At 32.5% G+C, this 21,943-nt stretch overlaps 1 protein-coding gene across 4 annotated transcripts in view; it reads left to right on the top strand.

Annotated features, from left to right (window-relative positions):
• The window catches only part of LOC106468013 (protein TFG-like), a 107,009-nt gene that overhangs the window by 29,066 nt on the left and 56,000 nt on the right, over window positions 1–21,943 (top strand). For 3 of the 4 annotated variants that reach the window (XM_022396293.1, XM_022396294.1, XM_022396292.1), the window contains 2 exons: window positions 870–1,799; window positions 18,104–18,166. In XM_022396293.1, coding sequence (XP_022252001.1) covers window positions 870–1,799; window positions 18,104–18,119 — 946 coding nt within the window. In that variant the 3' untranslated portion in view covers window positions 18,120–18,166. Of the gene's footprint in view, window positions 1–869; window positions 1,800–18,103; window positions 18,167–21,943 lie in introns of those variants that run through there. The other variant, XM_022396298.1, reaches the window with a different exon arrangement.

The raw sequence follows: 21,943 nt of genomic DNA, 5'->3' as shown, positions 1-21,943 counted from the left end.
ACCGTCACATTATAACGTGTGTCACATTATAACGCCCCCACGGCTGAAAGGGCGAGCATGTTTGGTGTGACGGGGATTCGAACCCGCGACCTGCAGACTGCGAGTCGAGCGCCCGAACCACCTGGCCCCTTTATCTAACAGAGAAAGCTTACTAACATAAGGAAAAATACAGAACATCCACTAAATTCTAGAAGAAAATTCTCTTGTCAAATTCAAAAATATTACTGAAGAAAATCGGAACATTTTCACTTATCTAACACAAAACCTATACGAAATTACAAAACAAAATTCTTTAATCAATCGAGTTCAAAACGTTTACTAAACTAAACTAAAAACAATATACTCGTATTTTCAAAATAGAATTTTCACCTATATAAAGCCTGTTGAGTAATCAAATGGACGAGTCGTTTGTTTATTTAAAGTAAAGCTACTAACTAAAGCTATTTTCCGCTGTCCCTAATTTTGAACTCCCGTCCACAAGGAAGACAACCGGATGTCAACACCCACCACTAACTCTTAAGCTACTCTTTACCAGCGAATAGTGGCTAATGAAGTAAAAAAATTTCACTTGCATTAATAATGCATTTTCTTATTTATTTATTGCATATCTTTCACCGATATAATGAGAAAACTCCCTTGTTTCACCTTCAAACTGTGTAAACGTTCAAATAAACTTTTGTTTTTATGCTTTTCTGACGTTTTAAAAGATTTCAAGTTTTTGGCGAAGTTCTTATTGAAATTATAAAAAAACAACAATGTACAGTCAAAGCTGATTATTTCAGAACTTTTAATAAGTTTTCTTATATAATTTTGGCTGGAATGGTTAAAATTTTCAGATTCGTAATAATGAATTTCGTGTATTGTTGCAGGTGGTCCCAAGGACTGTTGTTCCACCAGGGTCTAGTAGACTGTGCTCGAGCTAGTCTCCTTGTTCCGCTGGCTGTTAGCGTTATGATGTGCCAAAGCTTATCCAAGTGCTCCATATTGGAGACGGCGTTTTTACTGCTAGTCACTGTGTCCACAGTCAACTTGCTGACGTCTGTCATCAACGATGCTCCTCTGGTCCTTGATCCAGACCAGCCTCCCCTTGAGACCAGGCAGACCAATGCTGAGTCAACGGAGTTCCCCCTTGATAGTCGTCAGTGTATTGCTTTCGGGTTCTTCATCATTTGGTTTGCCAGCATCACGATTAATCTCGGTCCCACTTTTCTCAGTGGTGCTCTTTCAGGGGCTCGAGAAACAGGACAGGGTGAGTTGTGCCCTATGGTGTATGGACCTGTGCGTCATTACGTCTTGAACGTCTTATGGGTGTCTGTTAACATGCTCTGTGTCCTACTAACCGCTGTCCACCTGCGAAAATTACATCGTGATTTAACCAAATCCAATTTAGAGGCCATCAGAGTTGCCAGTTTGGTCACTACTATGATATCAGTGCGCTCTGAGCGCGAGACGGGAGAGCACGAACACATACATAACTACATACACAGATTGGAACGTGAAGGACTCAACCGAGTGAAAATGTTTGTTGTCCTCCTCGTGGCTTACGTCATCTTCTGGGGTCCTCTCTTCGCCATCACGCTTGCCCAACCTGGACTAGACACAGCCTCTCTTACCTATCAGGTCAGTTTACACGTAGCCTTCGTACACGCCTTCGTCAACCCAACATTACTTCTCATGTTGAATAGAGATCTTCGGCAGGCGGCTTCAGACCTGTTGTGTTGCCGTTGTTGTCTGTCCTACGAAGTCAGCGTTCCTCCGTATCAGGCAACTCATTCCTTTCGTCTAAACCACGGGTACATGTAAGTCATTGTGATGATGGTTAGTATTACAAGATAATAAATCACAGGCTCTAAAAGGTGTGTGTTGATGGTTAAGTAATATTACAGGATAATGAAGCATGAATACTGTAAATCGTTTATGACTGTCTCTCGAAGTCAGTTTTCTTGTGTTCCAAGCAACCTTTTCCTTCTACCTAAACCAGAGGTTTTTATTGGAGTAAATTTCTTATTAATAAATTACGGGTACACCTGTAACATAGCTACAACGAAATATAGGGTTGCGGAGTAATAAATTCATGATACACGTAGATCTTAGTTGTGTGATTGGGTAATATTAATCGGTAGTAAGCTGCAAGTAAACATAAGTTATTAATTGTTAAAAATTATTTTTTCATAAATAATAGGCTAGGAGTATACGAAAGATAGGGAGTATTGTTGAGAAATATATACAATGAGAACATGTAAGTTGGTGTTGTGTTAGTGGATCGTATTGTTCATTATGAACTACAGGCGCATATAAATCATCGTTAAAGTGAAGGCAATGTTGTTGAAATATAAGCAGTGTGTACGTGACAGAGGTAGATAGACTGCAGATAACCATATTGTGTAGCTTTGCACTAAAAACAATATCAAGAGTATGCTGAGTCATATGGTTGTAGAAAAAGCCTCAAATGCGTGAAAATATTTATGTATTAGTAATTAATACTGTTTGATGATAGAACAAGGTTACAAATAAGTCGCACTTATATTGGTTGCTATTAGACAAGCTGTAGTTCACATTACACAGTATGTATTTGTGATATATATATAGATATATATTTGTATAATATCTAACCTATGTTAGTGTCTATGTTATGAAGCTGTCTTATGTCAGTGTTTGTGTCTATGTTATGTAAGACGTTTTTTTGCCTGTTTATGCAATATTTATATGAATTGTGTTTGTGTAAACCGTGTTTCTGTGTGAAGTATTTAAACAATGTTGTATAAATTGTGTGATGTCTATATCTATATGTGTGTTATAGAATCTGTATTTGTATTTTATATAGACCGTGTTGGTGTCGCTTGATGTTAATTGTATACGTTACATATACCCCATGTTCATGTATGTTTTATGTAAACTGTATATGTTATATATAACCCACGTTCATGTTTATTTTATGCAAACATATACGTTGTATATACCCAATCTTCACGATTTTTAATACAAACTGTATAAGTTATGTATACCACATGTTCATGTTTATGTTATGAAAACTGTATGTGTTATATATATACCCCATGTTCATGTTTATTTTATGTAAACTGTATAAGTTATGTATAGCCCATGTTCGTGTTTATTTTATGAAAACTGTATGTGTTATATATATACCACATGTTCGTGTTTATGTTATGAAAACTGTATGTGTTATATATATACCCCATGTTCATGTTTATTTTATGTATACTGCGAGTGTTTACGTTTAAACATATAGATCTCTCTCTATCATTTTTACTAAAACTTTGTAAGTGTTGTGTATGTTGAAGTAGAATACATGAAGAAGAGGGGTAAGAATATTTTAGGCCAACGTAAAGTAATCTACAACTAAACATTAAAATCTATAATTCACCTGTACACGCACACACACATACATATATATGTAACATCGGTGATTTTTTTTTATCATCATGTCGAAGAAGACTTGTCACGAAAAGTTCACAAGCGACGTAACAAAGTTAGTAGCGGGTGTGTCTAGGTACAGTCATCTTTCACACCACGTCGTCAAAAGTTAAATAAATATATGCATATAAAACTAATCCGAGGTTCCACAGTACTCAGCGATTTTCTTTGCCGCTAAACGAAGCAAATGATGACGTTTAACATTTGTTACACCTAAGAGAAAAATAGTTTCTTAAAAGATACAGTGTAAAAGCAATAGAAAATTACGTTCGCAATACTTTTTCTGTCATTATCACCTAGATCGGTACTGTGATGATCGCCAACCAAATGTTTTTGGTTATTATTAAATCATAGAAAACAAGTGAGAAACAGGGTCGAATTAACAGTAGAATACCTAAAGGTTTCCCTCTCAAATATTACATATTTTGTTTTACGACTGTAATTTCGTGATTACCAGGCAAAATTAAGAGACTAACTGAGTAAATCAACAATAATCCTGTTATTTAACCACTACCACCCTGAAAAAAAATGAGACACGAGGTACTGTAATTGTATTTCCAGGTTTCCTATAGATAATAGCTGAAAACATGAGTTTATGTTACTTTAGTATTTTCTGTGTGTTTCCAAGCAATTGTGGGTTCAAATAGTTATACAACAGTATTTTTGCATATTTTCCAGTAAACAGATGAGAGGCTGAGTCAGTGTTACAACAGGATTTCTGTGTGTTTCCTATTCAACAAATGAGAGGTTGAGTTTAGTATTCCTAAAATAATGTGTGTTTTCCGTTCAACAGATGAGAGGCTGAGTCAGTGTTACAACATGATTTCTGTGTTTCCTATTTAACAAATGAGAGGTTGAGCTTAGTATTCCTAAAATAACGTGTGTTTTCCATTCAACAGCTGTGAGGCTGAGTCAGTGTTACAACAGGATTCCTGTGTGTTTCCTACTCAACAAATGAGAGGTTGAGCCTAGTATTCCTAACATAATGTGTGTTTTCCGTTCAACAGATGAGCGGCTGTGTCAGTGCTACAACAGTATTTCTGCGTATTTCCTATGCAACGTATGAGACAGTGAGTTAGTGTAACAACATTATTTTGTGCGTGTTCCCCAGTTAGCAAATGAGAGATTGAAGACGTACTAAAAAAAATCATACATGTCTGTTTTTCGGGTTCTTACGTTTTATGGTATTCTCTGTAGGGCATCTTTATGTGAAACCGGTAGAAAATAAAAATAAACTTAAGTTTTTATCACATATATATATATATATATTACTGTTTAGATGGTAAAAATACCGACAACATGAGCACTCCCATTACCTTAGCAACAACTACAGCATATATGCACCCCTAGTCTCAATATAACAACCAGTGTTAGCACTAACAAGTATAAAAAAATAATACTCGTTTTTCTTTTTCTTGTTTGACCCGAACCTTATCGGAAATATAGACAATTAGAATAATAAACATCATCGTGGTCGCCACTGCCTTCTAGCGGACGTATGACATACTTCTAGCAATAGGAGAAGAAAAGAAAGTATGAATTAATTCACCCAGGACAGCTATTTGACAGAGCTTTAATCTTTATCATTTAACCTTATCATAGGAATGATAGAGTGGGGACGCATATTGAAAACTATCGCTGCCTTATCACGAGGAACGCGTTTGTGTAAACCTTATCATAGGAATGATAGAGTGGGGACGCATATTAAAAACTATCGCTGCCTTATCACGAGGAACGCGTTTGTGTAAACCTTATCATAGGAATGATAGAGTGGGGACGCATATTGAAAGCTATCGCTGCCTTATCACGAGGAACGCGTTTGTGTAAACCTTATCATAGGAATGATAGAGTGGGGACACATATTAAAAACTATCGCTGCCTTATCACGAGGAACGTTTGTGTAAACCTTATCATAGGAATGATAGAGTGGGGACGCATATTAAAAACTATCGCTGCCTTATCACGAGGAACGCGTTTGTGTAAAGATATGTATATATGTATCACTGCATTCCACTTTTACTTTATGGTTCAAATATACATCGTCTTCTTCAGAACAGTATGTGAATAACTGGACAAAAATCTTCAACAAAAACTGTCATGAATATGATTATATGCGCTTAAAATATTTGAACAGGCGGATATCAAATACTTATCGGAAGTGAAGAAGTTCTAGAAAGTGTTATTGACACAATTTAATTACGTCTGAACGACTAGTGCCAATGTAAATAAGCCCCGAATATGCAACAAAGTAAGACAAGAAGGTCGTCACACTCGAGCAAGTTTATATCTTTGTTGAATTTCGTGAAAAAATGCTCGTGGGCTGTTCGCGTTAACTATCCCTAATTTAAAAAATTAATAGACCAGAGAGGAGGCTGCTAGTCAACACCACCCACCTCCAACTAATGAGCTGCTTTAATCAAAGATTGGGATTGATCGTCATATTATCTATATAAATAAACGTCAGTATGTCTGTGTATCTGTTCCTTATACGTTTCCACATTTAATGATCAACTAGCACCAAACTTGACACAGTGATACAGGATGACACGAGGAAGGTCATGAGGAGAGTTGGACCCCCTCTAATTTCATATTAATAGAATTATTGAAAATAGTATGTCTGTCTTTTCAGTATTGGTACTTTTATGTATTTTATTGCACTTTGAATGTTTATTATGTTAAGACAAAATATAGAAGCACAATTTCCTATCCTTTGTTACAAACGAGTTTTTATTTCACCCGTCCAATGGACGGGTACTCCAGCTAGTAATCAATAATTTCGGCGAATTTTATGTGAAAATGTGTTATACTGCTAAAATAAAGGTCTTATTTATATGTAAACTGACGGATCAAATAAAAACAAATTTACGTTTGTTTTTCATCAGTCTGAAGCTGCACTATTTTGTTAATTCCTTATAAGCATAGGTTTCAATATTTGGATGTTTTCGTTTTTTTCGGTTGGTATAATAAGATCATATGTTAGGCCTGAAAAGAGCAGTTTTTGTAGAGTCTTCATTAAGTATTTGAGCAACATTCACATAACAAAATAGTCAATAGTCATCATCAGTAGATTCTACTGCATCGCTGTTTATTTGCGAAATACATATAAAGTCTAGTTAGTTAATTTTAGCTCTAGCTGTTGAGCGTGAGGAACTAGTTGTGGAGTTTATGTAATTAAACATTAGTTTTCATCAGTTGTGATTTGTAATGCAAGGATTTAACATAAAAACATATATTAAGTTGGAATATTTCTTGCCAGCATTGTTTATAGGTGGATTTAACTTTTCAATCCCCCCTCCCCCCCCAAAAAAAGATCGGTTAATGTCAGTAGTGCGATATGATGCAGCGAAAATTAGCTGAAAAAAAAAAGACATGAATACGGATTTATTATTGTCAGTTTGTAGGGCTTAGTTTGAGAATTTCGTGCAAAGCTTCCTTAAAGCTATTCAAAAATAGTAGTCCCTAATTTAGATATCAACAGAGATAAAGCAGCTCGTCAACAGCAACCCCCCACCGCCAACTCTTGGGCTACTCTTCTTTGATAGAAACCTGGGATTTGACATCCACAACCTAAAACTACAAAGAACATTTTTGAAGAACCGATTGCGATCCATAAATCGTCAGATTCACAGACCGGGCACACCAGCCGTTAGTCCACAACCGGCACACTATTATCTGAAACACAGGGGATTTAGAAGCATATAGCTATCTGTATTGGTTGATGTGAAAATGGATGAATGTGTTAGAAAATTTAGATATAAAATTTTAAAAAATGATAGTTTTTTCCAGTTGCCGGTTACAATGTTATTACACACTCCTCTTGCTGCAAACTCATGTTGTGCCAATAAATAATAGCATGATTTAAATTGTTATCAGTTTTATTTTGATGTAATATCTTACACACATTACTACAAAGTGTCATGCTCTACCAGCTGGTGTTTTACACCTTAAGGTATACTGTTGTTTTTAGCGCATAGCTACACAATGTGCTATCTGCGCTTCGATCACCGTGGGTAATCGAACCCCGGGTTTTAGTGTTGTAAGTCCATAAACTTACCGCTTATCTAGCGGGGGACACAGCATAAGACAAGTCGAATTGTTGCTATTAAAACGTGGGAAAAAAAACATATTAAAACATATAAAGAAAAAAATGAAAATACGTAGAAATAAAAGTAATAACACGCAGAAAAAGTAAAGAAACTAAGTACCGATATAATCAAAGTTATTGAATTGTAGAAAAAAAAGGTGATGAAATAAAGTATAATCGAAATTATTATTAGTATTAAAAACAACAACACGAAACTATATTTAAATTATCAACATTTAGAAGAAGGAAGTAAGCTAAGTACAGTTAAAAAATTATATTTTAGAATATGGAGGGAGAAATACAATATAAGTTGTAGACAATAGTAGAAGAGAATAAAATCAATTTTACTAAAGTATAAGAATGGACATAAATAGTGAGTTGAATTCAGGTTATTTACACATAAGAAATGTGTGAAACTACCTAGGATTGCATTTATTAGCATGCGAAAAAAATATGTAGAAAAAGGTAGAATTTTAAATAGAATTAAAAATAATTTGTAGAAAACAAAATTCACTTATGATTTTATTAATATTTTAATGAAATACGAAAGCCAAGTATTATGGGAAAAAATTAGATTTATTGGTTTGAGAAGCAAGCAAGTTATTGATGTTGTTATGCAAAAGAAGTAAAAACGCTAAATATAAATAAATGTTAACATGTAAAAAATCAGAAGGACAAAGTATAATTAAGGTCATTAAGTGCTAAAGAAAAAGAAACGAATTAGAATATATTACATTCTCTTACTTATTAAGCTAGTCTTTAACATTCTTAATTCTGAACTGTAAATTTGCTTAGTGTGTCTTTTCTAAATCTTATTATTGCTGGTTTTTTATTTAGTTTTTGCTCTTCTTTAGGAGATTTTAATTTCTTTATTTTTCAGTGTTGCTGAACAGTTGCTATATATTACAAACCTGAACTTTAATTATGTTTTAATTCATCACCAGTCTTCTTTTGAAATGCTATAAACTTATACGTGTGCTGTTATATTGTATGATTATCCTTCTATGCATGTTGTACTCTGTGTGTAATTCTGGTGTGGAAAGAACACATTATTAAGCCTTTAATCCATTGCCGTTTCTTTGTTGTCAGTTGTGTAGTATCAGGAAAATATTCATTTTAAATCGTAAACATCACCATCATGTTCCTTCAATTCTCATCATCTGTGCCTGGTTTTTGTGATCTACCCTGATGAACACTAATAGTCGTAATAACTGGTAGCGAAAACGAAACATTTATTTCCAAAGTATCAGTTTGTTTATTTTTCAAAATTATCTCTGGAAAACAACATCAGTTAACTTTTCACATATTAATAATTGTTGGAAATGTTATTTTTGTAATTTAAAAACCACAACTTAAACGCCGAAAGTTGGCTAAACATTAGAAACCAATTGTGATTGCTATTGATCCCCCCCCCCCAACAAAAAACAGCAACTTCTGTCTTTAGGTTAGTGTTACCCAGGGATCGTATTGAGAGGTAAATGAGAAGAATCCCATTTCAAATGTTAAAAGAAATATTGTTCCTCATGTTAAATATCAAGTTTCCAGGAAGACAGTTTCGAGAGTGAAAGTTCATTGACTAACTTAGCCTCAATCGACACACGGGTATACAGTTATAGTCGTATTGATTCTCTCTGTGCCAAATATTATCTCCGGCAAACGTAGGCAAAGTTGTTGTTGTTTTTTAGTTTGCTCTTAATGTCTTTTATGCAAAGTTATTGTTAAATCTTAATTTTGATTTAGTGACTGATGTATGTGATAATTAAATTCACGGTATAGAGTACCATTATAATGTACACCTCTTTCGTCATATCTAAGATGCGCAGCTTGTTAAATAGTTACAATTCGAGCACTCGTATTAGTCACAATTTAAAAAAAACTTTAGCCTAGTACTATATAAAATTTAAAAATACATTTGAGAACTTTAGTTAATGGTTATATAAATACTAGAAATGTATTCAAGAACATTAATTAAGTAGGATGTAAAGCTAAGGTATTTCTTTGAGCATTAAGGAAAGCTTAACAATATATTTAAGATGTTTATGTCATTACTACTTTAAAGTTAAAAATAAACATGATAACTTTGGTTTACGCCGTACGTTGCCACTAAGTCTACTCGATAAAGCAGTATCTTATTTTGATTTATCTCTCTGATTCCAGGGCTATTGTAATTGGGTTTTTTCTCGCTTTCATAGTTAATTTTTCTAATCTCAAATCTTCGTAATGTGTTACGTCTGTAACGCTGAAATCTTTGTCCCTCATTAGTCTTTTCAGAAGCGCAGAAAGACAAAAAGGGTGCGATGGTTGCTATGGCCAACAATCCAATACATCGATATAAACTCCAACGTAGTATGAAAGGGGCGAAAACGCAAGCGCTGATTACGTGAGAAGTATTCATTAGTTAAATGAAAAGGAACGTGCAAAATTAAACACGCAATACTTTCGTTTAAATTATACATCTTACTAAAGAGTTTTACTCGTTGAGTGCGTCTGATTTAAGCAATATTAGGAACCTTAGAAAAAGTAAAGTTACTATTTGCCAACTTAAAATATGAACTCTCACCACATACACAGATTCGACTTCGTTGAGAAATTTCATCCCCATTATTAACAGCGAATTAGTAATTTTAGGGATGAATAATAATTCAATGGTTTAATAATGGTTGGAGACGGCTTGAATGGGTGATGAAGAAAAACTTTAAATATAAGTTTAACATAACAGCAAATGTACAACGTTTCGACAAGGTTTTGTCATCATCAATGGTTTGTTGTGAAGTGAATTTTACGTGGACTAAATTCTTATTAAGAGCTCTAAGAAGTAAAGTAATAGTTTACTAGAGGGTTACACATCTGCAATAACTTAGAAAAAAGTCAATTACTTAAAAGAACTCTCTATATTTCAATTGCTTGTACTTTATGGCTCATACAAATGTTAACTTAAATTAGTAGTCCTTTAAGAATAGTTTGCTTTGAAGTTCAGCACCCAGGAAACGAGTCAATGTTTATGTTGAAAAATAACTTAGAATAATTTTTTTCGAAACGACTCACAAAAAGTCACTTTGATAGATTTATAAAATCCAGTGAATCTGTTTACTATTTTTATGAGAAACTTTTGAACCAACAATATTTGCTAGGCCATCTGGTTGAAATATTTCTGAAACAAACAAACTGTTATATTGGAAGATACTCAAAGATCCATTACATGACAGTCTTTAGTACTGACTTAGCTAGGTTGTTATTATACCAGACTGCTATGTGGAGATATTCATATATAATGTTACTGACTTAGCTAGGTTGTTATTGTTACAGACTGCTGTATGGAGATATTTATTATATAATGTTACTGACTTAGCTAGGTTGTTATTGTTACAGACTGCTGTATGGATATATTTATGTATAATGTTACTGACTTAGCTAGGTTGTTATTGTTCCAGACTGCTTTGGGGAGATTCTTGTACATATTGTTGGCAAGTGATGAATAAAGAGAACTAGAAATAGAAATTTGAGTATGTTTTCTACTACAAACATAGCAGACGATCTCTTCCAACAAAATAACTATTTATTAATTTTTTTACCTTAGACCAATCTTGATTTGTAGCAGCTGATATTATGTGGAATTGGATATCGTTTTTTTTATTCGAACATGATCTAATGGTCCATATTAAAAATAGATGAATCCTTTTTCCAAAAGTAATAAAAGATTAAATTATATTAAGAAATCAAAGAAATGACAAAAACCATCAAAATGAAGGTTCGAATAAAACGATATTTGTGATTCCAAAAAAAGTCTGGACTAAGAGGTTAAGGAAGATCATAAGCAGTTATAAAGATAAAAAGATGGTATAACAAAGTAAAATTTGTAAATAGTTATAAAGATAAAATGGTATAACAAAGTAAAATTTGTAAATAGCTATAAAGATAAAAATGGTATAATAAGGTAAAATTTGTAAATAGTTTTAAAGATAAAAATGGTATAACAAAGTAAAATTTGTAAATAGTTATAAAGATAAAAAAGGTATAACAAAGTAAAATTTGTAAACAGTTATAAAGATAAAAAATGGTATAACAAAGTAAAATTTGTAAATAGTTATAAAGATAAAAAATGATATAACAAAGTAAAATTTGTAAACAGTTATAAAGATAAAAAATGGTGTAACAAAGTAAAATTTGTAAACAGTTATAAAGATAAAAATGGTATAACAAAGTAAAATTTGTAAACAGTTATAAAGATAAAAAATGGTATAACAAAGTAAAATTTGTAAATAGTTATAAAAATAAAAAAGGTACAACAAAGTAACCTTTGAAGTGGAGAAAAAAAGAAGAGAATGTCAAGAGGCAAAACCAACAATTATGTTATCTTAAAATGCTTTAAAATAGGTAAGGAACTACTTAAGTTAGTAAACCAAAGACATAATCAAATAGAAAATCAAATACGCAGTTTATGGAGCGAAACTATAAGGGAATAATAATTAGAATATCAAGTAAGGAATGACAGTAACCAATGAACTATCATCAAAACATTGTTATAAAGCTACTTAAATATAACATAACTAAACAAAAAACAGGCCAAGCAAAAGGAAAGATTATGAAGTTAAACAAAATAACACACGAAGAAGGCGATAAGATACAAAAATAACTCAAAGGAAGTAAATTAATCAGGAATCAGACAACTGATTGTTTTACCTGTGCTAAACTACAGGAATGATTCTAGAGATATGTGATAACTCGTATTTTCAATTGTATTGTTAAGATGTGACTAAAGGATAGAATATATATACGTGGATGATAACTCGATTTTGTATCTGTATTGTTAAATTCAAGAATGAATAATGAAATGAATCTAGAGATGGATGATAACTCATTTTTTTACTTACATTGTTAAACATGTAACTACAATAATAAATGTAGAAACGAATAATAACTTATTTTTATTTACATTTTATGTTGATCATGCGTCTAGAGAAAGATCTATAAAGATTGATGACAACTCATTTTTTACTTATATTGTTAAACATGTAACTACAATAATAAATGTAGAAACGAATAATAACTTATTTTTATTTACATTTTATGTTGATCATGCGTCTAGAGAAAGATCTATAAAGATTGATGACAACTCATTCTTTTACTTATTTCTATATTCGTTCCTCCAGTACACATGGTTAACAACCAAGATACAACAAGTTATCTATTTGTACACGAACTTTTCTAATCAAATATTTGGTAACAATACATGTGTAATAATAACGATAAAACAATGAGTTATCGCTAAAGGTGGATGTAACTCGTTGTTTTACCTGATTGTTAATAACCATGTGTACTAGAGAAATTTATTTAAAGTTTTTTTAACTGTGTTGTTAAATATTTGACTATATCAATGAATCTATGGATAGTATCTCGTTGTTTTATCTGTGTTGTTAAACATGTACTAAAAGAATGAATCCAGATATGGATTATAGCTCGTTGTTTTACCTGTGTTGTTAAACATGTACTAAAAGAATGAATCCAGATATGGATTATAGCTCGTTGTTTAACTTGTGTTGTTAAACGTGTATTAGAAGAGTGAATCCAGATATGGATTATAGCTCGTTGTTTTACTTGTGTTGTTAAACATGCATTAGAAGAATGAATCTAGATATGGATTATAGCTCGTTGTTTTACTTGTGTTGTTAAACGTGTATTAGAAGAGTGAATCCAGATATGGATTATAGCTCGTTGTTTTACTTGTGTTGTTAAACATGCATTAGAAGAATGAATCTAGATATGGATTATAGCTCGTTGTTTTACTTGTGTTGTTAAACATGTATTAGAAGAATGAATCTAGATATGGATTATAGCTCGTTGTTTTACTTGTGTTGTTAAACATGTATTAGAAGAATGAATCTAGATATGGATTATAGCTCGTTGTTTTACTTGTGTTGTTAAACATGTATTAGAAGAATGAATCTAGATATGGATTATAGCTCGTTGTTTAACTTGTGTTGTTAAACATGTATTAGAAGAATGAATCTAGATATGGATTATAGCTCGTTGTTTTACTTGTGTTGTTAAACGTGTATTAGAAGAGTGAATCCAGATATGGATTATAGCTCGTTATTTTACCTGTGTTGTTAAACGTGTGATTAATAAATGAATCGGAGTTATAACTAACAACGTACTATATGTAATTATGCGTTTAGTGACACTGTTAAACAAGTTAACATCTATTTGTATTATTATGTTTAGAATTATAAGTAAAGCACTTATCATATATCACTCGAGTTTTTGCACATTGTTAACGAGTAAATCCGTGAAAAGAAAACAAATTACCCAGTATCGTTAGACATGTGACATGAAAAATTTATTTATAAATAGACAGTAACCAGAGATACGATATAGAACAGACGCAATTTTTATAAATAAAGTAATTATAAACAAAATCAACAAATGAATGTATAAGGGTAAGCAAAGATAAAAAGAACATTAATGACAGAAAAACTGATCAAACAGTGATATATATATATCAGCCAAACAAGAGCGGAGAACTTGGAGTTAACGGGTCACTGAAATCAGATCAATTTTGAGGATTGTTGAACTAAATCGTTTGGCTTATCGTGGCTGAGATTCTTTTCGAGTTCGAACATCTGCTGCTTGGTCTAGACTCTAGAGGGAACGTGTCCCCATGTTGTTGCTCTGACGGAATTAATGTGTGTTTTTGAGGAGGGTTTTCAGTGTTGATAAGCCTCTGTGTATAATGTTACTCCAATGATATAATGAGCAACCATACAAAAATAAATTATGTGTTGTCATTGAAAGTTATTGAATTTAAGCTCCAGCAAATGGAAAAGTTTGAAAACGCCCAAAAAGTCTGAAAAGGCAATTGACAATTCCGAAAAGAAAACTTGTATATGCTTTATTGTTTTCTAAGGAAAACAATAGCTTTTGGAAAGTACAGTCCTACAAACACCACGGAAACTTGTAGTTTGTTGCATAAATGGTTCATTGTTTGAATAGACAAAAAATATATTAAGATTATCAATATTCTGAATATGCAACAACTATTGCTCTGAAATAAATAGTAATATTTAAACGTTGCTCAGTTTCGATTTTCTCTTGAGTAATTTAAATGACCTAAGAATAATGGGATAATAGAAAGGAGTAGAAATACATGTCGACACGGGTTTTTTCATAGCATACTTAGCTGTTTCCCTTCATGATTTGACTAAATAAATGATATAATAATACATGATTTGACTAAATACGTAATATATCAATAAAGAGCTGACTAAATGGATCATATACCAATACATGGCTTGGCAAGCACATTTCCATTTTCATTTGTACCTAGGATTTTGATCACGTGCACATGTACATGTATATTTTCGCATAACTAACAACATTACTAGTTTAAGTCCCGTAGTTCAATAGCATCTTATGTTCAGTAGTCAACTTACACGTCGAGCTTTACAATTTCTTCGAAACATCATTAATTAATAAGCAGCTTCTTTGATTCGTATCTCACATTTTTAGATTTACAACTTCAAAAATGAATGATTTTGTAATCGCAGTCTGTTTCAATTGGATATTAACAAGCTGTTTGTTGGGAGAATTACGCCAAAATGTTCCCATAAATGGCTTTTTCTCTCCCAATTATTATTTCTCAGCTTATATAAAATATATACAGATTAAGATAAGATTGGTTCTTCAAAATATCAGTCTAAAATAAAACGTAGGGAAGTAACTGTACACAAGACATTTTGCATTTCTCTGAAAGAAACCGAGTTCAGAACTGAGAGTTCAGGTAGTTTATGTTACCTTAAATACTAATTGAAAACTGGAGCTTAAATAACAATGGCATAATTTCAGAATGACTTATTGAACAATAAGTAGTCAGGAACTTTAACTGAATGTTCTGATTTTACATTAAGCATCTTGGATCTGTGTGCTTTTCAACGATCCATTAAACTGGTAAATCCATGTGACATTATAATCCTTTTCTTGCAAGTTACTTCCTTTGTTAAGTTTTGTAAACCCATGTTTAAACATGTCGACTCTGTTAAGTTTTTAAACTCCTGTTTAAACACGACAGTTCTGTTCTTACAACTTCTGTCAAGTTTTGTAAACCCAAGTTTAAACATGTCGACTCTGTTAAGTTTTAAACTCCTGTTTAAACACGACAGTTCTGTTCTTACAACTTCTGTCAAGTTTTGTAAACCCAAGTTTAAACATATCAATTATATTCTTAAAACCCCTGTTAAATTTTTAACATGTTGGTTCTCTTCTCAAAATCTTTGTTCAATTTTATAAACCGATGTTTAAACACGACATCTTTGTTCTTACAACCTCTGTTAAGTTTTGTACATGCTTAAACACATCAGTTCTGTTCTCACAATCTCTTTTAAGCATCATAAAGGTATTATTAACAACTTCTGATCAAAGCAAGTTCCTGCGTAGATCAAAACTAAAAACCACCCAACAATGAATATATATATATATAATTTAATATAGTATTTATAACAAATTAAATAACAAAATCTCACAGTAAAGCTATTAATACTCTAATTCAAATGATAAAGTGAAATGTCATATAAAAGAAAAATTATTTACTAAACATACTATGAGTTGTGTCTGACACACTCAGTCTAACTTTAATTATCCCCCTATATACATTGTTAGTTTATAGAGCGGCAGCAACAAGTAATAAATAAAATTAAACCCTAAGAACTGATTGTTTGTTTGTAATTAAGCTCAAAGCTACATAATGAACTATCTGTGCTCTGCTCACCACGGGTATCGAAACTCGGTTTCTAGCGTTGTAAGTCCGCAGACATGCCACTGGATTGGCGCGCTTAAGAACTAATCGGAATGTATGAGCGATAATAAAATATGAGGAAGATCATGACAACAATAAGACTTAAATAAATAAGTAACAGTAATGGAAAATATGACAAAGCATTTAACAGGAATTAATGTAATTAAACATGACGTAATGCTGTTCCATATAAGAAACAATGATACAGCTTGTATTCACTAAAGGAGAGTTTAAACTAATGGGAGTTAAAAGAAATGGTGGTCACCATAATAAAGAGGTTAGTTATTACCTTAATAGTTTGTTAACAAATTAAAGCTTAGGCCTGAAAGTTTTGAAAAGGTCGAGCTATTCTGTGACAATATTAATCCCATATTCAGTAGTAACAAGACTGTTGAATTTGACTAGAAAGTAAACACATCTGATGTTAAAATGCAATAGGAGAAACCTTGTTTATGAAAAATGTTATGAATTATTTCCAAGACATTTTACAAATTATATTGTATCTAGTAACTGTGGGTAATAAACATTGTAGAATAGCTTATTTGGAATATTTGTATTCGGAAATGGAAAGTTTATGCCTTCAATATTAAAAATGTATATTTTATTAAACATTTTAAACTTGAACGCGTGATTAACGATGCTTAAATCTAATTCCGAGTAATGTGATTAACGATGCTTAAATCTAATTCCGGGTAATGTGATTAACGATGCTTAAATCTAATTCCAGGTAATGTGATTAACGATGCTTAAATCTAATTCCGGGTAATGTGATTAACGATGCTTAAAGCTAATTCCGGGTAATGTAATTAACGATGCTTAAATCTAATTCCGGGTAATGTAATTAACGATGTTTAAATCTAATTCCGGGTAATGTAATTAACGATGCTTAAATCTAATTCCGGGTAATGTGATTAACGATGCTTAAATCTAATTCCGGGTAATGTGATTAACGATGCTTAAATCTAATTCCGGGTAATGTGATTAACGATGCTTGTAGTGGAATACCTTTTTTTCATGGTGAGTTCTGGTGGGTGAATGTGTTTTACAATATCAAGGAAACATTGATAACTAGGTAATAGAATATATATCTACAAGTCCAACTGAGTTGCAAAGCTTTATTATAGTCTGTGTTATGAAGTCTTTTATGGAAAAAACAACATCAAGTTTGAATGAATATAAATCTGCAATTTATTGGCTGAAGTTACCACCCATAGGAATTCACTGTATTTTGTAGAAGGAATTTTGCAACTATGTTGCCAAGTAAAAATACATATAGCTTGTAAGAATTTATTATTAAACAGTTATAATTTTATGAGTAACGTTGTTACAGAAACATCTTTACTAGCATAAAGCATTAATTTACTAACTAAAGTTTTTAAAAATATTTTGAAGTTATAGGTGACTTTTTAATTTTGCCAAAAGAACGGCTAGTGCAAAGTTGACTACAATAAAAAAAGTTCGATTGTTTTTGTCTAAAGGTCTTTAATCTTCTCTTTATATTCAATGGAATTACCGATGATAATGAAGAGATTAACATGGTTTCTTTCCTTCATAATATTACATTAAATAACATAACAGTTTTGTTCTTCCAACCTTTGTATAATTGTTCAACCGATTATCAAACGTGAAGTATAAATGATTGAACATTTTTGTTTTGTACACATATGTTAATCAAAGTTTAGGTAAACACAAACTCATATACATGACGTAGAATTGTTTTAATTAAACATTTCAAGTTTTGTAATGCAGATGGAATTATACGTTATGGTTACTTATTTATTGTTTTGTTTTTTCAGGGAAACGACATTATGACTGTGAAGTGAATAGAAAGTTCGTGTGGTAAGCAGCTCTGAATCAAGGTAGGTTTATATACCTCAAGTTATAAGAAGCTTAAGCATTTACGTCAAGTTCTGGTGTGTGTGTTTTTAATGCAATTCTTTCTTTTTTTAAAGTTCTTATTTTTTTGAATGTCGATACTAGAAGAAGCATAATTCAACTGGCATCAGTTAAGAAAACCCCCTGGTTATTGCGTGACGAATCTGGATTTGAAGTACTCTTCCTTCTTCATCACAGCATCAGTTTGACAATATCCCCCATCCCTGCAATAGAAATATATCCCCACACCGTGTTTCATTGTTTTATTTACACATCCTTGTTTAAACTTTTTATTACTACATCTACTGGAATTTCCAAAAAACTCAGTCTTTGTTTTGTTAGTCCATAGTATGCAGTTCCATTCATTCTTTCAATTTTATTAATTTTTAACAACGTTTAAACATTTTACCGTATTTACACACATGAAATATTAAATGTGTTTGGCTGCAGATTTCCCATGTAGCTCTATCGTTGATCCTAGTCCCATGTGTATCCTGTAATTCTACATTTATATCTTAGGGTGCTTACAATCGGCTAGAAAACAAAATTCTTTGCATGACAATATCATTTCCTCTGGATGCTTTTCTTCGATGATCCTTCTTCTTACCAAGATTTAAACTCACAATAGCAGCAAAACGATCAATTTTTCTTTAGTCCGAAACACCTTAGAAACACTGTTGGAAACTGACAGACAATCCATCTTCACAACCCTCATCATCATAACCAGAGCTACTAAACTTGTCAATCTGTTGAAAGCTGACAGACAATCCATCTTCACAACCTTCATTAACATCATGATAACCAGAGCTACTAAACTTGTCAATCTGTTGGAAGCTGACAGACAATCCATCTTCACAACCTTCATTAACATCATCATAACCAGAGCTACTAAACTTGTCAATCTGTTGGAAGCTGACAGACAATCCATCTTCACAACCTTCATTAATATCATCATCACCAGAGCTACTAAACTTGACAATATGTTGGAAGCTGACAGACAATCCATGTTCACAACCTTCATTAACATCATCATAACCAGAGCTACTAAACTTGTCAATCTGTTGGAAGCTGACAGACAATCCATCTTCACAACCTTCATTAACATCATGATAACCAGAGAAACACTAAGTGTTTGACTAATATATTTTTGAGTGTTTTATTTTCATTTTGTAAAGTTTTTGTTTGCTTATGGTTAAGCGCAAAGCTACACAGCGGGCTATCTGCTTTTCCAACCCCGGTTTTTAGAGTTATAAGTGTTTTGTAAAGTAAGTGCTTCTGCTCGTTTTTACTGCCTTTTTATTTATATATATTGCATTTATTTTTCTCAGTTTAATTCTGATGAAACTTACAAAATCTATGAATGATATTGACAATTTGCTGGGCGTTCATTGCAAGTGCACCAATTGAAACAAGAGTGGTGGTGGTGGTGGTGATTTAGAACAATGCATTAAAAATAAAAGAATCATAATGAAATCGTATCAGTGGCTCAAGCCCATTCAACCAACATTTAATAGTGTCCGGTAGTGTTTAATTTTAAACGCAATGCTACACAATTGGCTATCTGCGATGTGCACACCACAGGTATCGAAACCCGATTTTTAGCTTGAAAGCCCCCAAACTTACCACTAAAGAGTTTCTAGTAATTAGATGTATAATTATGTCTTGTTACTATTTATGAAGTAAGCAACTGTTTCTATTTATAATTACAAAACAATACGTGAATAGAACTTACCACTGAAGAGTTTCTAGTAATTAGATGTGTAATTATGTCCTGTTACTGTTTATGAAGTAAGCAACTGTTTCGATTTATAATTACAAAACAATACGTGGATATAACAATATTAACGTTTTTCTGACAGTGATTCCTTTTCTTATAGGTTTGAATAGCAAAATAAGCGTTTTATTTTATTTTTCGACTCATATTTAAAACCGGTATTGAATACACGCATAACTGTACTATTAAAAGTTCACTTTTAAAGTTATCTCCCAAATAATGTAGATTACAGCCTCTAATTTTTGGCCAAAAATGAATGTAAACTATAGTTTTGAAAAGTGTACAAATGCATATGACAGTTACTGCACACATTCTCTATGATAGTTTCGAACTCTTGTCATTTCGCTAGTCCTTACCAAAAGTCCTCTTTCAAGTAATAGGTTACTCAAAGGTTTTATCCGTCTTAGAGCCTTATATAGTAATTGTAAACTTTTCATATTGATGCTTGACAAAATAATTTTTCCTGTAGATAAATTTTGATGGTGATGCTAACTTAATTTGTTGCGGATAGTTTGTGTTCATTATCAGAAACAAAGTAACTAAGTGATACAATGCAGACATTTCTCCAAAATGTTGTCAAACCTTATACGTGTGTACGACTAAAAACGTATGGCCAAAATTTTGTGTTTTCTTTCAGCATGGGTACAAATTATGTACTTTGTACTCATAAAAGTTTGAGCCAAAAGTTTTAAAATTTTCAGACAAAAAAACTCAACTCTTAAAACAGTAACGTTGTGGAATTCTACTAGAGTATTGGACATTAAAATCATAACACGGTTTTGTAGTTTAAATTGTAGTCGTATAAACGTTGTACGTAGCTAGTTGATTTAAAATAACATTAGTCCTATAATACTGTCAAGAAATTAGTTTAAAATATGGTGCGGCTTTAAAATGCATTTCTACTTAACAACGAATACTTACTCACAAATACTTTCTGTTTATTTGATCACTTACGGTATTCCTCATTTTACTTTCCACTCAAATGTAATTCTTATATAATTTCTCGTCCACAGTAAAAAATAGTTCGTGTGAGATTTTATATTCAGAAGTATTTATTATTTTACTTTCCGAATCCCCGTCACACCAAACATGCTCGCCCTTTCAGCCGTGGGGGCGTTATAATGTGACGGTCAATCCCACTATTCGTTGGTAAAAGAGTAGCCCAAGAGTTGGCGGTGGGTGGTGATGACTAGCTGCCTTCCCTCTAGTCTTACACTGCTAAATTAGGGACGGCTAGCGCAGATAGCCCTCGTGTAGCTTTGCGCGAAATTCAAAAACAAACAAACAATTTTACTTTCCACTCAAATGTAATTCTTATATAATTTCTCGTCCACAGTAAAAAATAGTTCGTGTGAAATTTTATATTCAGAAGTATTTATTGTTTTACTTACCACACAGGAAAATATATTGGTTATATTACAGATTTCTCTTCTTTTTACCAAATGTAAAATTGAAAGTATAATCTGTAACGTAACGCATTCTTTTATTTGCTGCAACCTTTGCTGTGGACTGCAGTTTCGCCTATTCAAGGCTCATCAGCGCAACTTGGGTCAGGAAACCAAAGAAATACTGATTATATTTACAATTTTACTTTTGGTGAAAAAAAAGGCAATCTGTAATATGATCATTAAACAATTGATCCGCTGTATAATATCGAATAATAAATAAATACTATATGTGAAATAAAAAGGACTTAAACAACCCGTAAATATTTTAATTTATAATTAGTTTTGTTTGAAATTGGTTTGAAAAGCATGACATTCACTTCAGCATGTTCTGTTTGGCCTCACAATCGTCATTATTATAACTGGACATCTTTGGAATGATTTGTCACATCGTGTTCCTGAGCGTAATCCACAGACTACATTTGTGAATCAATAGTAGACCATTCTTCTCGACGAAAGGGGGCCCGGCATGGCCAGGTGGTTAAGACGCTCGACTCGCAATCTGCGGGTCGCGGGTTCGCATCACCATCCCACCAAACATG

The sequence above is a fragment of the Limulus polyphemus genome, unplaced genomic scaffold (genome assembly GCF_000517525.1).
Source record: "Limulus polyphemus unplaced genomic scaffold, Limulus_polyphemus-2.1.2 Scaffold2832, whole genome shotgun sequence".
In the NCBI taxonomy this organism is placed as follows: Eukaryota; Metazoa; Arthropoda; class Merostomata; order Xiphosura; family Limulidae; genus Limulus; species Limulus polyphemus.
Note: the sequence above shows the minus strand (reverse complement) of the source record. Positions and strands in the feature narration are given on the sequence as shown.